This window comes from Stenella coeruleoalba (genome assembly GCF_951394435.1).
Source record: "Stenella coeruleoalba genome assembly, chromosome: 1".
Taxonomy (NCBI): domain Eukaryota; kingdom Metazoa; phylum Chordata; class Mammalia; order Artiodactyla; family Delphinidae; genus Stenella; species Stenella coeruleoalba.
In genome coordinates, this window is record NC_137169.1 from 31,628,385 (window position 1) to 31,645,936 (window position 17,552).

At 39.6% G+C, this 17,552-nt stretch overlaps 1 protein-coding gene across 17 annotated transcripts in view; it reads left to right on the forward strand.

Moving 5' to 3' along the window:
• The window catches only part of MACF1 (microtubule actin crosslinking factor 1), a 344,741-nt gene that overhangs the window by 290,184 nt on the left and 37,005 nt on the right, over window positions 1-17,552 (forward strand). For 16 of the 17 annotated variants that reach the window (XM_079928860.1, XM_079928859.1, XM_079928851.1 and 13 more), the window contains 15 exons: window positions 100-270; window positions 896-1,062; window positions 4,310-4,469; window positions 4,803-5,129; window positions 6,070-6,154; window positions 6,657-6,898; window positions 7,925-8,131; window positions 9,428-9,547; window positions 10,027-10,134; window positions 11,112-11,330; window positions 12,524-12,727; window positions 14,395-14,626; window positions 15,243-15,469; window positions 16,576-16,698; window positions 16,796-16,897. In XM_079928860.1, coding sequence (XP_079784986.1) covers window positions 100-270; window positions 896-1,062; window positions 4,310-4,469; window positions 4,803-5,129; window positions 6,070-6,154; window positions 6,657-6,898; window positions 7,925-8,131; window positions 9,428-9,547; window positions 10,027-10,134; window positions 11,112-11,330; window positions 12,524-12,727; window positions 14,395-14,626; window positions 15,243-15,469; window positions 16,576-16,698; window positions 16,796-16,897 — 2,694 coding nt within the window. Of the gene's footprint in view, window positions 1-99; window positions 271-895; window positions 1,063-4,309; window positions 4,470-4,802; window positions 5,130-6,069; window positions 6,155-6,656; window positions 6,899-7,924; window positions 8,132-9,427; window positions 9,548-10,026; window positions 10,135-11,111; window positions 11,331-12,523; window positions 12,728-13,441; window positions 14,627-15,242; window positions 15,470-16,575; window positions 16,699-16,795; window positions 16,898-17,552 lie in introns of those variants that run through there. The other variant, XM_079928848.1, reaches the window with a different exon arrangement.

A 17,552-nucleotide genomic window follows, 5' to 3' on the forward strand; every position in this document is an offset into this window, starting at 1 on the left:
TAAAAATTTGCAGTTCCAGTCTGTAGTTACAAAAAGGGGTGAGTAGTCATTTAAAAGCTCTCTCCTTTCTCGTAATGAACCTCCATGTCTGTGATACAGGTTGCACAAAGAATCGCACAACTCCAGGAGGCTTTGTTGCATTGTGGGAAGTTCCAAGATGCCTTGGAGCCATTGCTCAGCTGGTTGGCAGACACTGAGGAGCTCATAGCCAATCAGAAACCCCCATCTGCTGAGTATAAAGTGGTGAAAGCACAGATCCAAGAACAGAAGGTAAGTGAGAATGTTGGGGCAGTGAACTGTAACAGCCGTAGGGAATGACAGACAACACATGTGCTTATGGTTTCAGGAGCATATTCAGGAGTTTTAGTAGAATCCTAACCTACCTTGTGTGATCCAGAAAAGAAAGACAGAAATTGATTTTCATCATCTTACTTTATAATCTCCTAGATTACCATGACATGTATTGAACTGAACCATTTTGCTTGTTCACTTATCCTATTTCAGTGTTTCAGTCACCACTTTATCTTAAGAGGTTTTTAGTGTTTTTTGGGTCAGCAGTATTTAAATAATGTATATCATGTATAGGGTTTTATCTATATATGTATATATTTTTGGTTTAATTTCCATTTCAGTGCCTTTTTCTCCCGGTTCAAACTAAGTTCCCTATCAGTCACATAATGATAGTCACTGCTCCATTTAAAACCCTAAGTGTATGAAAAGTTTATATGGGTGGTAGGAATTATATCTCATGTTTTTGCCTTAGGATGAAAAAAAAAACCTTCATTATTCAATTAAACTTAGGGCTCAGTGGGGTGAGGTTTTGGATTTTGTTTGTTTCAGATTTTAAAGTGACCCCATGTTATCACTTTTCATTCCTTTTAAACATGTACATCAGTTGCTCCAGCGGCTCCTAGATGATCGAAAGGCCACAGTAGACATGCTTCAAGCAGAAGGAGGCAGAATAGCCCAGGCAGCTGAGCGGGCTGATAGAGAGAAGATCACTGGGCAGTTGGAGAGTCTTGAAACTAGATGGACAGGACTACTCAGCAAGGCAGCAGCCAGGTAAAGCCATTGGGGTTTTGAGGAATATAGGTCCGAGGCGGTTTCTGACTTGTATCACTGAGGTGCTCTAAGAGCCCCTGGATGATTCATACAGTGCTTTGGTAGGTGTTTAACGGCTTTTGTCTTGAAGAGAGAGAAGTTTTTAGAGGTGATCCTCATAACCAGAGTAACTCAGGAAATGAGCCTCAGCTACTCCATAAATTTCTGAGACCTAGAAGACTCATTGCTCTTTGGTGGTGTTCTGTTGCAGTATAATCTTGGTTCCAAACAGCAGACGCAGACTCCTACAATCCAGCCAAGTTATTTTCTGAGTTTTGGAAACAGATTTTTTCCATTCATATTTATAAATAATGTTTTCGATACTTGGAATTGAAATTTATCATGTTCTTTTCTGTTAGCTTATCCTAATATTAGATGTTCTTACATCTAGGAGCTAGTCTGTGGTTCTGTTAAATGAGCATTCAAGAGATGCATGGACTTCCTTCACTAAATGGCCACGAGACAGGCAGTATACTTTTCTTCTCCAAGGAAGTGCTTTCTCTTTCCATAGCTATAAGTTAGCCCAGTGTCACTTGAGCTTTTAATAAGTCACACCATGTCTTCACTTTTAGCTTATACTGTTCTCAGTTTTAAAAATAAATGATAACTAATCAGAAATCAGTATGAGAGTTGTAGAGCTGATCATGTATTATCTAGGTAGCCATGGGCCCTCTTCAGATAACCTCCTCTTCAGTCTCTTTACTTCTACCCATCCATGGCTTGCTTATTTCTTATCTGAGCTACAAAGTATTTGCTTGCTCCACGTTAGTGGGAGAAACAAATGAAAGAATTCAACTTACTTTCATTTCCAAATTGCACCACTTTTCTTCTGTCTCTCCATCCATTTCCACTAATAGCACCATTAACCTTCCAGTTTCCTAGGCTTAAAACCTCAACCTCATTTTTTACCCTTTTTTTCCCCCCTGCTTTGTGTCCCATATCTATCAGGATGCTAAATTCTGTCCATTTCACTTCTACAGTGTCTTTCCTTTCTGTCCATTTCTCTAATTCCCACTCGCCTCAGTTCATGACTTACAAACTCTCACTTGAGCTAGTTCCCATGAGGTGGCTCACCTGATCATCACTCTACTGCTGCTTACCCTCAGGCCTTCCCCTCTTTGCACGCTCAGAGACATTTAATGACTCCTTGTTGCCTATAAAATAAAGTCTCTTTAATCCAACATTCAAAGCCCTCTACTGTTTGGCCCTAACCTACCTTTCTTAGTTTCCACTGTTCTCATTCCTTGTGGGCACAGTAAACCGTATTCGGTTCTTCAGTATCTTCTGTCAGTTCCCTAATTCTGTCTTTGCTGATGGTGTTGCATCTTCCATGAAATACTTCTATTCGTCTCCCCTGCTTTTATGAAGGTTTTCTTTATTCCCCAGGCATAGAACAATTTCAGTTTCATCTTAACTGCCATAACTCATCATCTGTACCTTGTATTATGGTCATTATTTTATGTACTTATCTCCTAGATCCTTAAGCTCACTAAAGTCATGGTTTGTTCCTAATGTATCTTTTTATGACTCTTTCCTTCTACCCTACTTGCTTCCATCCTCCTAGTCTAACACAGTTTCTGAGCCAATATTTTAAAGAGAAATACCAAGAGCAGTGTCATTTGTTGTAGACATCCTAAAGACTTTTGTTTAGATTCTTTAATACTGGTTTTTCGATGCCTCTAAATTATTTTAGCTCTTCTCTTTGCTACCCCAAATCCTATTACATTGATTTCTTCAAACTTTCAGATTCCAAAATCAGAGGTGAGTAAGAAAGACATAGAAATTAGGGGCAATTTTTTTAAGAATGAAATTTTTTAAATTTAGAATTTAAAAAAGAACAGGTACATATATATGTATAACTGAATCACTTTGTTGTACACCTGAAACTAACACAACATTGTTACTCAACTATACTCCAGTATAAAATGTAGTATTTTATTCTTTTTTAAAAAAAGAATAAAATTTATAAGCAGGTCATTAACCAATTAAAATAACCCACCAAGCAATATTTTAAAACTGAAATTCTTGATTAATAATATTTAAGATTATATGTTTTAGTTGTATTATTAATTCAAGATGTATTTTGCAAGTGGACATCAACTAAGAAAGGAAGTTCTGTACTTTATATTGACATTTAAAAATAGCATCTAGAAATATTTTTTCTTTATACTCGAGCATAATTAAATTTCCAGATAATTAAGATGGCAGATCTTTATATTAAATCATTTCTTATTAAGATAAGTTTGTCCAGAGTAGGTGTTCAGTGAAGGTTTTCTGAAATAAAAGTCACATGCTTCCAGGGTCTTTTCAGATGACATAGCACTGAGTCTGTTTTTAATGCTCCAGCGTCATCGTCATGGCCTTTGATTGTTAATCTGTGTGCTCATACAGTTCTGCAGTGGTTTTTCTGTCTGTTGCTTATTAGGCTGCCTCCAGCATTCAGGCTTCCTCTCTCCTTTTGTAATTTGCTGATTTTAATCTGCAGGGTATTTGAAATCCAAGCTAAGTGTGGATGTTACATTAAATAAGATTCCAGATTTAAGATTCCATTTATAAAGTCCATAGATCTTTTGGCTGCTGTTTGCCTTGGCAAATTCAGCTAGTTTGAGGTCATTTTTTGCCTTGAATCAGAATTCAAAGTTATGCTCTGGGGCTTGAAATTACTAGAAGCCTGACTGGATTGGGGGAGATAGGAAGGGGGGTTCTCATTCATAGCTTGGTCTGCCTTTGCTCTTCAAATGCTCTCTCTTCTCTTCACTCACAAGTGAAGGTAGCAGTGATGGGGAAAGAGAAATGAAAACTGATGGTTTTTTTTTACTCCTTTAAACTTTATTTTGGTCACCTGTACAGAGGATGCATGTGCTACATCCAATAGGAGACAGAGTAGTAGAAGGTCTGATTATAATCCTCATTGTACTATTGCTACCCAGTGGGCGACCTGGACAGATCTTTCTTTAAGCCTTCAGGGTTGTTTTTCTCTTTTGTAATAGTGGGATAATTCTGCCTACCTTACAAGGGCATGACAGAATCAAAATAAGGTACTGCTTATGAAAGCCTTTAAAACAGCAAAGTACTGTTTATGTGTGTTCTGTTTACTATTGATATTTCAAATGTGCCTCATTAAGGTTGGTCTTTTACTGAATATAGTACTATTGTCAGTCTTAATGTGACTTTTTGCCTGAGCAGCTTGTTCTATATATTTGTGTAGGCAAAAACAGCTGGAAGATATCCTGGTTCTGGCCAAACAATTCCATGAGACAGCTGAGCCTATTTCTGACTTCTTATCTGTCACAGAGAAAAAGCTCGCTAACTCAGAACCTGTTGGCACTCAGACTGCCAAAATACAGCAGCAGATTGTTCGGCACAAGGTAAGAAGTAGTTATGGTAAATGAAAACACAGAACTGGAACCAGAAATCCTAGAAAACTGCCTGCAGCATTCTATAAACTTATTAAAAAATAAGTTTAATTTAAAATATGGTCCAGTTATTAATTGGACTAGTCACATTCTTGAAGTAAAAATAGAAATGGCCTAATAGGCTGCTATCAGGAAAAACAGCTTTTGTTCTCTGTTTCTATGTTATTTTTGCCCTTCAGTAGGTGAACTCTTATATTATTATTATATCATTTGTGATTCATTGTTTCATGTCTACTTTTCATTTATTTTGTTTCTGTTATTCATTTTTTCCATCTGGATTTCCAGGCTCTGGAGGAAGAAATAGAAAGCCATGCAACAGATGTGCACCAGGCAGTCAAAATTGGGCAGTCCCTCTCCTCCCTGACATGTTCTGCAGAGCAGGGTGTACTGTCTGAAAAGCTAGACTCATTGCAGGCCCGATTCAGTGAGATTCAAGACCGGTGCTGTCGGAAAGCAGCCCTGCTTGAACAAGCACTGTCTAACGCTAGGCTGTTCGGGGAGGATGAGGTGGAGGTGCTCAACTGGCTGGCTGAGGTTGAGGACAAGCTCAGTTCAGTGTTCGTAAAGGATTACAGACAGGATGTCCTGCAGAAGCAGCATGCTGACCACCTGGTATTCGTGTTTTCCATTCTTATTATGTTACTAAGTTATTTTGTAATTTTGATTCATGTTTCTCTTCATTTCTCTCTCTTTTTTTAAATTCCAAACATTTCAACTTTATTTTATACACAAGTGCATAGTTACAGACTGGACTAATCTATTTTTTGATGATTTACATGGAAATACTTGTACTTAACAGACCGAATCAATAATCCTAGAAGATGATCCAGAATGTAATCGGGCCATCTCAATTCCAACTCATGTTTTACATCATCAAGGAATTATCATTCAGTTTCCACCTGAGCAGTTATGTGAAAGAATGTTCTGTAACAAAACCAGATTACCTAAATAGTAGTGCCTAGGGTTTTTTAATGGTTCTAGAATTTATATACTCAAATTCCAGGGATTCTGTGTCATCTGAGTAGAAACAACAATTTGCCCCTTTTTGTTTTCGTTTTTGTGACATTTCCTTGGGGATGGTAAAAATCAGCAAAGCAGTTTTTGGGTTTTAATAATCTTAGATTCTTCTGCTTCGTTGACTTCAGATATTGAGAGTTTTTAACCAGGATCCTGATTTAAGTCAGCCCGTTCTTGCTGACTTTCTTCTGTTGAACTTTCCGCCTTATTCTTTATTTTGGACATAGTAGACATTTTTGCTGAATTCTACTTCTACCTTTCTTGGGTTCACGTTTGGTACCAATAGATTAGTAAAGTGGATTTAGTCCTAAATCTCTTCTCATCAAAGGAAAGTTTGCCTATAAGTAGCTGATTTCATTGTTTTGAGTAATTAAAGAAGGGGGTAACCAAAGAGAAAATGAAGGAATCAAATATCTCATGTTTAAGCTAAACTGGTATTGATCTCTTTACTTTAAATTTGGTCTCTTAAAGGGGTCACATTTCCTTCCCTTCGTTGTGCCATAGTTTTAGGATTAATGGTATTCTTTCCTTTCAGGCTTTAAATGAAGAAATTGTTAATAGAAAGAAGAATGTAGATCAAGCTATTAAAAACGGCCAGGCTCTTCTAAAACAAACCACAGGTACTTTGAAAAGTGCATCTCTAAGCACCTCTGTGGTCCCACAGACAATTACATCAGCACCCTGCAGTAGCCACTTCTCTTTGCAGATAGGAGGAGCTTAGTACTCACTAAGATTGTATTACCACGTGCTCCCAGGTGACGGGCAGCTTGGGTTCCTATTTCCTGCTCAATTTTTGAAAACTAAAACACTGTTGTCTCAGATCTGGTTATAGATGAAGGCTCCCCCTGTCCTCCAATATGGTGAATGCCAGCATTTACTGAAAGGTGCTGAGAATGTGTAGGAACACCTGCAGTCAAACTCAGATCTTAATAATCTCAGAAGTCACTTCTTCTATTGATTGAAGGTGTATTTCCCACCTCCCTTAGTGTGGGATGCTAGGTGAAACCACTGCCATAGGGAGAGAGCATCTATAAAAGTTGAGCTCTGATCTGAAGAAAGGGAGGTTAAGAGGGCTCCCTCATATCCTGTTAAATGTGAATAATTGTGTGCTGTCTCCCACAGGTGAAGAGGTATTGCTTATCCAAGAGAAACTGGATGGCATAAAGACTCGCTATGCAGACATCACACTCACTAGCTCCAAGGCCCTCAGAACCTTAGAGCAAGCTCGGCAGCTGGCCGCCAAGTTCCAGTCCACGTATGAGGAACTGACCTGGTGGCTGAGGGGAGTGGAGGAGGAGCTGGCAGCCAGTGGAGGACAGTCTCCCACAGGGGAGCAAATACCCCAGTTTCAGCAAAGGCAGAAGGTGAGCTGTCATTTCACACTGTAAAGGGAAAAAATTTTTCCTCTTAGAATCCTTAAGTTCTCTTAGAATTCTCTTAGAATCCTTAAATTCTTGTGTTTAATACCAACTATCTATACCTTAAATGTAAACCAGAAATTTCTGCCTGCCTTGTTTTTCGTTTATTCTTGGAAAATAAAATTTGATATACAGACCTATATAAAGCACTTGTTATGGTCTGAAGAAGAAAAAAGATTGTCTCAAAACCCTAGGAAGGGCTTCCCTGATGGCGCAGTGGTTAAGAATCCACCTGCCAATGCAGGGGACATGGGTTCGAGCCCCGGTCCAAGAAGATCCCACATGCCACGGAGCAGCTAAGCCCACAACTACTGAGCCTGCGAGCCACAACTACTGAAGCTCGCGCACCTAGAGCCCGTGCTCTGCAACAAGAGAAGCCACCGCAGTGAGAAGCCCGCACACTACAACAAAGAATAGCCCCCGCTCGCTGCAACTAGAGAAAGCCTGCGCACAGCAATGAAGACCCAACGCAGCCAAAAATAAATAAAATTGTTTTAAAAAACTGTTAAAAAACCGTAAGAAGCTTGCTTTATATGCAACATTTTAGAATTTACTGTCATAGTTCATTCTCTAAAAGAGTACTTCATGGTTATGTTTGATTCTCCTGCAGGATCTAGTGCAGTTCTAGATGTGGAGAAATACTGTGTAGGTATTTGTTGAGGTAAATACCTATGATTAAAGCATTATTTATCATTTCTACTGAAGTAAGGAGAAAAAAAGCAAAAAGCACCATTCATGTTACCCAGAGACAGTCTGGCTGGAGAAGTCTTGCAGACAGTTCTAAGCGGCTAAGCCTAAAGTCAGGCTGTGGAGTGATTGAAAAATCTGAGACAAGAAAAAAAATAAATAAGTGAAGGAAGGAGGTCAGAGCCCTGCTGGGATGTGTGGTAGAGAGAGCACTTTCCACCCAGCACAGCTGCTAATGTGCTTAATTTAGCAAGGGATGGCCTGAAAACTTTTTTCCCTCTTTAGGAGCTAAAGAAGGAGGTCATGGAGCACAGGCTGGTGTTGGACACAGTGAATGAGGTGAGCCGTGCTCTCTTAGAGCTGGTGCCCTGGAGAGCCAGAGAAGGGCTGGATAAACTTGTGTCTGATGCCAATGAGCAGTACAAGCTGGTCAGTGACACTGTTGGACAAAGGGTGGATGAAATCGATGCTGCTATTCAGAGATCACAACAGGTAATCTTTATAAACACCTCTGCATTAATATTTTAGGCAGCGTGAAGTACAAAACTATGACCCACATAAATACAGGCTCAGGAATAGGAATAAATGAGATCAAGCTAAATCTGATGCAATGAATCATTTCAGTGGTGGGAACTGATTAGGTAAAGGTAAGTGAGGATGGATCTAGGTTTGACCAAAAATACTTGACCCCTTTGAGCAGAAAAGAACTTGGAGAAGAGAGTGTGTGAGCCCTTTCCTTGCTACTGCCCTGCTAAGAGGCAGATGGTGATGGGGGTAGATAATATCTAGATCCGAAAGGTCCAAGTGCATCACAATCTTAGTTTGACATAATCAGCTGTTTTAGCATTAGATGGAAAAGGGGACAGAACCAAGAACTATAATTACTATCAAATATGCTAACCAAAATAGCAGAGCCATCCAAAATAGAACCCTCCCAAGTAAACACAGGTGTCATATTTCCCTCAATCCTTTTTCCTTCCTACTTTCTGGGAAAATTTATTTGCTTTTCTTTGTAGCTGGATATGCACCTATTAATGTGCCATGGTGCAAAAAATAAATTAATATGACATGACTCCTTGAGTTCATAGTGATAAGCAAATGCTTTCTGAACCACAGAGAAGTTTGCTCTGATGCCAAGTGCATTCCTGTTATGTCTTAATTAATATCCCTCATCCTGGCCAGATATTTCAGTGTGAAATTTATCACGCTTGGGAACTCACTTTCCTTTAAGTATTAGTGTAATTCGGCAACGTTGACGAGGAAGAGGTAAAAGATTGAGGGACCTCATTAAACAATGGTCACATAGAACATGTTCTTAGGTTTTGTATTTGTTGATGGCATTGCATACGTTATTGCATTCCATTTAAAGGTTTGGTGTTCTTCTGGGGCCTTAGGGTTCTTCAACTGAGCAAGTACTTCAAGTTAACTTGACTCAGCCGTCTGCCGCCATGGTAGTTTGTATTTAAACACATGACTGCTACTGTTTAGAGCATGGGTAGGAAAGAGGATTGGCAGAAAAAGAGCACAGCCTCAAAAAAGTACTCTCATTAGAAAGTGTATTTCTTTTGAAGAGTCTTGGTTTCCATGGTTGTTTCTAGCTGTAGAACCACTCACTGGGTCCTGTAATGTCTTTCTAAAGAAGTTGAAATAAGATCAACTCATATTTGCTGAAGTAGGATCAACTCTAAATTGTCTGCATCTTGATTTGTGATTTTATGAAATTGTCACCAATCTCAGAAGGAGGACGTTGGCTGTAATATGTCCATTTTTCTTCAATATGTCTGTTAGTATGAGCAAGCTGCTGATGCAGAACTAGCTTGGGTTGCTGAAACAAAACGGAAACTGATGGCGCTGGGTCCAATCCGCTTGGAACAGGACCAGACCACAGCTCAGCTGCAGGTACAGAAGGTAAGTGACGTATTCACTGTGTCCTGAGCTAGAAGAAGCATCAGTCTCTTAAGAGTGACTAGCAGAGAGTTTCTGACTATCCCAAGTAAAGTAGAATGAGTCAGTGTCATGATGGTGGGTAGAAACTAATTATATAAATATTTGGTTAGGATGAGGAAGAGATTTTTTGCTTTGTGAAAAGGATAGAAATAGGCCCATTAATCCAAGAAAGAGTAGTTAGCTGTTTTCTTCCTGGTTTTCAGGAGGGAAGATATTCTTATAAGCTACTAAAAGATAAGCATTGAAGATGTGTGGATAGGCAAAGTGTCAAACTTTATAAGAACAGTTTTTGATGTGGCTTTTTTTTTTTTTTTTTGATTTTTTTTTTTGATGTGGGTTTTTTAAAGCAAAGAATTTTTCATAGGGTATGTCTAACTTTTCACTAACACAGGCTCGGGCTTCTTATATTTCTTGACTTAACAATAGTTTACTTTTCAAAGGCTTTCTCCATTGACATCATTCGACACAAAGATTCCATGGATGAACTATTCAGTCATCGTGGTGAAATCTTTGGCACATGTGGGGAAGAGCAAAAAGCTATATTACAGGTAAACTACATTTATTTATTCACCATATTGTTCTTATCTTGATCATGGTGAATTAGAAGTACAATTGTGAAATGATAGTTGAAGAAGTTTTTTTTTCCCTCTATTACTGGTTGTGATAACTTAAGTCCAGCTTGATGTTCTGGGGCATTCAGACTCCTAACCCTGTGTTCACAGATGTCTAAACAGCCGTACTGTATAATGCGAAATACACTGCAAATCCATCTTCTTTATAACAGAGGAATTGCTACTCATCCTCAGTCCATAATGAGTTATCTTTGAGTTACCCTTCCAGGTAGATAGATTTTTCAGAACCGTGTGCAGATATTAATTTCTGCTTCAGGTCCTTCTAAAAAATCATTACCCATTTCTAAAAGAATTGACCAACAGAGTCCATTTGTACACCAGTTTTGTTTTTTATAAAGGGTATGGGTAACCACTGTTTCCTCAGAAGTCTTCATAAATTGAGCTGCTCATCCTAAACATATAAAGCATAAATGCCAGGTTTGTGGAGACTTTTATCAGAGGGAAAAAGACAAATGAAACTTGATGAGCAAATACCCATCTTAGCCCCTGAGAGATTCAGTCAAACTGGCCTATTACAGTAGTGCTGTATCTAAAGTTATAAAAGGTATTCACTAAAAGGTTAATTTTGGTGTGTTGTGCTTGTGCTGTTTTACTGTTTGTGAAACTACTTTCATATTTTAAAAATTATAAAATTATGTATATGTATGATAGAAAAATTCAGCTGAGTATAAAGAAAATAATCACTTGTAAGCTTACTAGATTAATCCATATTTTTTAGCATTTTAGTGTGTATTTCTTTAAACTTTTTAGTGTATGTATATGTGTATATATATATATATATATATATATATATATATATATATACACACACACACCTATATATACTTACATTTTTACTTTAAAGAAGGGTTCATCATGATAATAATGCTTGCATTTTTTTTGTTTGTTCACAGGAAAAGACAGAGTCTCTAATACAACAATACGAAGCCATTAGTCTGCTCAATTCAGAGCGTTACGCCCGCCTAGAACGGGCACAGGTCTTGGTGAACCAGTTTTGGGAAACATATGAGGAGCTCAGCCCCTGGATTGAGGAAACTCGGACACTAATAGCACAGTTACCTCCTCCTGCTATTGATCATGAGCAGCTCAGGCAGCAACAAGAGGAAATGAGGGTAAGGAGCATGCCGAGTTTTATTTAATCACAGAACTGAAAATGGGCTCTACGATTTATTCAAAAACAGCCTATTTATTAGTACCTACTGAGTATAAGTAAATGTTATGAAATTAATTCTTAACCAGTTAGAATTTTTTTTGCACAGTAAAAATACATATCTGAATTATTTCCTTTGTCCTTTAATATGAATCAGTTAAAGAATAAGATTATGGGGCTTCCCTGGTGGCACAGTGGTTGAGAGTCCACCTGCCGATGTAGGAGACACAGGTTCGTGCCCCGGTCCGGGAAGATCCCACATGCCGTGGAGCGGCTGGGCCTGTGAGCCATGGCTGCTGAGCCTGCGCATCCGGAGCCTGTGCTCCGCAACAGGAGAGGCCACAGCAGTGAGAGGCCCGCGTACCGCAAAAAAAAAAAAGATTATGGAGATGTCAGGAACCTGGGTATTGCAGAAGTGAACAAAGCACCACGTAAAAATCAAGGGAGTTTAAAATCTTCCCAGTGACAGTGGGGTGTTACTTGGTTGTGGTTGGGTGGCCCTTTCCTTGTGGTTAGGCCCTAGCTGGAGTGAGAGCCTTCACTCAGGAATATCAGAAAGCAATTTGCTGCCTAGAGTTGAGATGAAAGGGAAATTTGTAGACACTTCAACTGATGCTGTTACCATTAAAGGTAGTTTTTTTAATGTTTATTTTATTTGTGGTGTATGACTCATGTTTATTGCTATCTCTGTATTCCTGTAAGAGGAAGGATGTAAACTGGAAGTAGCCAGCAGTATAGTCAAGGAGCGGTTGGATTACCAGAAATGTTGCTGTTTGTAGCTGGTCCTGCTTAGTGTCTCCCAGTCTGGGCAGGGAGACAGACATTAAATCGTGCAAACTACAGTAGAGTACAGAGAAGTATTTATGAGTACAGAAGACAGTGGAATACATTTGTATTGGAGGGTGAGAGTGAGAGACGATTTCTGGGAAGCGTCCTGGGTGGCGGAACATGTGAACTGGCTTTTGAAACTGAAGAGAATTAGAGTCAGAGTCCAAGACTTAGATTTTATTCCCTCCATAAACGGTGAGATGTTGGGACTTGCTGGGTTTTAGTAACTCAGTTTGTTCATTTGGTATGAGCTCTGATCAAAGTATTTAAACAAACAAACTGGTATAAGAAGGCTCATTTTATTTTAATCCATATTTCTTTGCATAGCAACTAAGGGAATCCATTGCTGAACACAAACCTCATATCGATAAGCTGCTAAAGATAGGCCCTCAACTAAAGGAGTTAAACCCTGAAGAGGGGGAAATGGTGCAAGAAAAATACCAGAAAGCAGAAAATACGTATGCCCAAATTAAAGAGGAGGTGCGCCAGCGGGCCCTGGCTCTGGACGAGGCTATTTCCCAGTCAGCTCAGGTATGTGTGTGTCTTAAACTCATATAACCTTCAACTGTCCTTTAGTCTAAGCAAGAGGCTCTGTATCAGTATGCCCCTATGCTCAGGAATGTCCAGACTAGTATGCTGGTGATACATTATCAGGAGACTGGGAGCCTTTGCCTGTCTGCATTTTTATTCCAGGGAGCATTGGTTATACTGACAACTATAAGAAAGGTGAAATGCATCTTGGCTGGTATATATTGCCTGTTGATTGTTTCCTTGAAAATTTTATATTGTGATAATCCTTTAGCAGGGATGATTTTGGGTAAATTCATCTTGAAGCAACAAATGCCTCAAGAAGTCAAATTCCTATTGGGCCTGTTGCTTTCGAGATTTAGACAGCACATTGGTTTTCCTATTCACGAGGCCACCAGCTAGCTCCTAGTTCAGAGAAAGATGCTTGACTAGGGAGAAGGTAGAGTCAAGGAGAAACAAACCACTAGCAGTGGAGTTTAAAGCATGTAACTACATACTTTCCAACTAATATATTACTGTTATGTCTGGGTAATTTATTCCTATGTTTGGTCAATATTCTTGGTTAATATTTGTACTTACTCAAGTTTTTCCCCCCCACCTTCCGTCCCATCTCTCACTCACATTGTGGAATGTGTTACTTTGTGTTGTTGCTGCCTGCTCCTGTCTTCCCCACATCGTCACATTTCATTGTTGTGTTGACCGCGCCCACCATTACAGATTACAGAGGTAAGGTACCCACCCCCTTGGGATTAGGGTGTTCTTACGAAGCTGAGAATTGAGAGGATTATTTATAAGGAAACTTCCCTTAACGTTAGTGGAATAAATTTTATTAATGCAGTTTATTATGCCAGTTTCATTTGGGGCAGAACCTAGAAGTGAGGGAGTGATGGGAAGGGGTTTTGTTTGTTTACCGTGTTATTTCCTATAGGACATTTAACAGTTGGTAAGCGTTATTCTAATCAATGAATCCAGAGTTGGCTTTAAGGGGCAGACTTGTCTGTTGTGCTCCCTTTTGTCCCCTCTCTGCTTCATATTACAAATTAAAATTTTACAATTATAGATACGTTGTTCAAAGTACCAGAAAAGTGGAAAGGGCAGTAGTTCTCTCGGAATAAGGTTAGATTTGGCCTTCCCTAATTATCTTTCATCATGCCGACATTTTAGTTTCTTACTATTACACTGGTGGGTTGTCAAACTGCATGCCATGATACTTTTAAACTCCAAGTCATGTAGCATATTGAGTTCCCCATCCATTTATACAGTTGGTGGAGGGCATCTAACTTCTTGGTCTACTCTGTTGCATGCAACTGTCATCTGAGATGTTGACACACTGACTCTCACTGGTTTCATAGTCTTGTCCCTTTTTCATCACGTTAGTTGGAATTGGGGAAGTATTGTGGCAGCATTAAGGATTTGAGTTGATTTTTCGTATAGTAAGTAATAGCTTTTTGCTTCTTAAACATTTACTTTTTCTGATGGGCCAGCTCTGGTATACTATGCCCAAAACAGTTTTTTAGACAAACCCAACACTTGACAGCCGTGGGGCTAGGCTGAGCATAGGTTTTATCCTAAACAGTAGTAGATTTATACACTGGCCTTAATCCCTAACATTTACCCCAGAAGTGTGACAAAGTACTGCTGTGATGGCTAATGGTCCAATATTTGTTTAGTTCCATGATAAAATTGAGCCCATGTTGGAGACTCTGGAGAATCTTTCCTCTCGCCTGCGTATGCCACCACTGATCCCTGCTGAAGTAGACAAGATCAGAGAGTGCATCAGTGACAACAAAAGTGCCACCGTGGAGCTGGAAAAACTGCAGCCATCCTTTGAGGCCCTGAAGCGCCGTGGAGAAGAGCTCATTGGGCGATCTCAGGGAGCTGACAAGGATCTGGCTGCAAAAGGTGCTTGATTAATCTAATCATTTTTTAAAAGTCGATAGAATAAATTCTAGGCTGTGGTTACCTCCAGCATCCCACCAGATGTACTTCATTGAATGCAAAGGCAGTGCCCAAGTAATGAGTATTCCACGAAGTCATTTAGAATTCAGAACACATCTCCCCATTGAAATAAGGTTACAATTGGTAGTTAGATTCCCAGACCAGGAAACAAATGCTCCTTTACCCCCTAATACGAGGAAACTGCAGTACCAGTAGTGGGTAGAACATAACTACCTTTTATAACACTTTCCATGGGAAACATAGCAGGTTCAACACAGAAGACTGGAAACAGAGTTCTCATTTCAGCCCCTTTTTAAGTATCTTAGCAGTACTTTTATAGTAGATGATAACTCATTTCCAGATAACCTCTGTGATCTCTTTGTGTGGGAGACCAATGTAAGTGATAAATGAGAGCATAGAAATAATTAATAATAAAGCTAAGATAGAAAACTATCCTTCAGTTATACATTTTTAGAGACTTTTAAGGATAATTTCAGTGAAAATAGGATTAGATCTAATACCTGATGAGGCTGATTTTAAGCCCTTAGAAAAGGCCTGTTCACTCTTCTGTACCCCTCAGAAATCCAGGACAAATTGGATCAAATGGTATTCTTCTGGGAGGACATCAAAGCTCGGGCTGAAGAGCGAGAAATTAAATTCCTTGATGTCCTTGAACTAGCGGAGAAGTTCTGGTATGACATGGCAGCTCTCCTCACCACCATCAAAGACACCCAGGACATCGTCCATGACTTGGAAAGCCCTGGCATTGACCCATCCATTATCAAACAACAGGTTGAAGCCGCCGAGGTAAGAAACAAAACCCCTTCTCTCATGTGTTTGTCCTGTGGGAAAGCACTGTATCCAACTATGTTGTGTTAACTGCTTAGCCAGGCTGAGTGCCTTAAAAGTTTTTTTTTGTTTGTTTGTTTTAAGCTTAATAGTATGTCTTTACACTAGAACAAAAATACCTGCTCATTATAGATTTTTCTTTTTTTAATGTACAAGTTTTACCACTTTGTATAGGTACATACAACCGCCACTGGTCGTGATATAGAGCAGATCCATCACACAGAAGTAATTCTGTCATCAGTTTTAAACTTAACAATTCATATTAGTAGCATGTGCTTTAAAAATCCAGCTTTGCTTTCATTTCTGAATTTAGTCTTCTCTTTGGTGTACTTATTTCTCGAGTAAATTTATTTACTGTAGAAAAATAGAAAGTAGAAAAAATAAATTCTGGACTCATCATCCAGAAATAACAATTGTTACTTCCACATACCTTTTTCTAGCCTTTTTGGGGATCCTAGTTTTTATTAAATGCATTTCTCACCTCATTTTGTCCGTTTAGCCCAAGGCAAGACTGTCTTGCTATTCTATATTCTCCCTCTTAACACTCATATCTTCCTTTTACTTCAGCCATTTCCACCTCCCCACCCCTGTCATTGCCAGTCCATGAACTATGTTTAAGGATCTGGCACAGAACTGACTTTCTTTGAGATGATACAGCCTAGCGTTCCTATTATGCTCATCTCCCAGCTCTTAGATATGTGCCTTTTGTACTCTAGTATTTTATCCTAGTTAATTTTCTTCTCTGTAATAGACTTCTGGTTGTAGATTATGATCTCCTTGGACCTTTAGTAAATTATTGAAGCTCATTGCACCTTTCTCAGACTGTTTTATGTATTTATTGTTAATATATAAAAATATATTTGATGTATATATAAGAAAAATAACCAGACTCTGAAGCTTCACTGTTTAGATGAGTGAAATATTAAGAACGCTGGAAGACTTTAATGAAATTGACCGTTCTGTTCAACATCTGCTGTCGATGGGGGTATAAATTACATTTGCAAAGTTTGGGAAGTTCTCTTCTGCTTTCTGTTTTGGCTTATGTTCTGTTCATTTACATGTAGACTATTAAGGAAGAGACAGATGGTCTGCATGAGGAATTGGAGTTTATTCGAATCCTTGGAGCAGATTTGATTTTTGCCTGTGGAGAAACTGAGAAGCCGGAAGTGAAGAAGAGCATTGATGAGGTGTGGAGAAGTGGACAAGGGGTTCAGACAAAACGTTACTGGACTCACACTAAGAGTGGGATTAATTGGAGAGTCTGATCCACTGTTTTTACCCTAGATGAATAATGCCTGGGAGAACTTAAACAAAACATGGAGAGAGAGACTGGAAAAGCTTGAGGATGCCATGCAAGCCGCTGTGCAGTATCAGGACACTCTTCAGGTGAGAGGCCACGAGGTGACCACCACGGAAACACAGGTTCCTTGGTCTCTCTTTTTTATTGTTTATTTTTTTTTCCTTTTTGCGGTTCGTGGGCCTCTCACTGCCGCGGCCTCTCCCGTCGCGGAGCACAGGCTCCGGACACGCAGGCTCAGCGGCCATGGCTCACGGGCCCAGCCGCTCCGCGGCACGCGGGATCCTCCCGAACTGGGGCATGAACCCGCACCCCCTGCATCGGCAGGCGGACTCCCAACCACTGCGCCACCAGGGAAGCCCCCCGTGATTTCTGTCATATTCTGAGTCCAGCGTGAGTCGGTCACCTTCACAGGACTGCAACATTCTTGAACCAAAGACAGGCTATTTCTTTATGTCTAGCCAAAGTTTCCCACTTGTAGCAAGAAAAGTTCTGACATCCAAATTTCTAGTCTTCTTGCCATGTTTTTCATCATATTATCTATCCTCACAGTGGCTGTAGAGTAAAGCTGGCCTTACTGTCAAAGTCATTGCTTGCTAGAGGTCCCAACCCAGGTTATCTCAAAGCACAGCACAGTACGGTAGCTTCAGCACATTGTGGGCTTGCCAGCTGGCCATAAGAAATAGTAGTTTATTTTGGACATTATTCCAGTCGTGTTGGCTTCATCCTTAAGTCCCCATATTA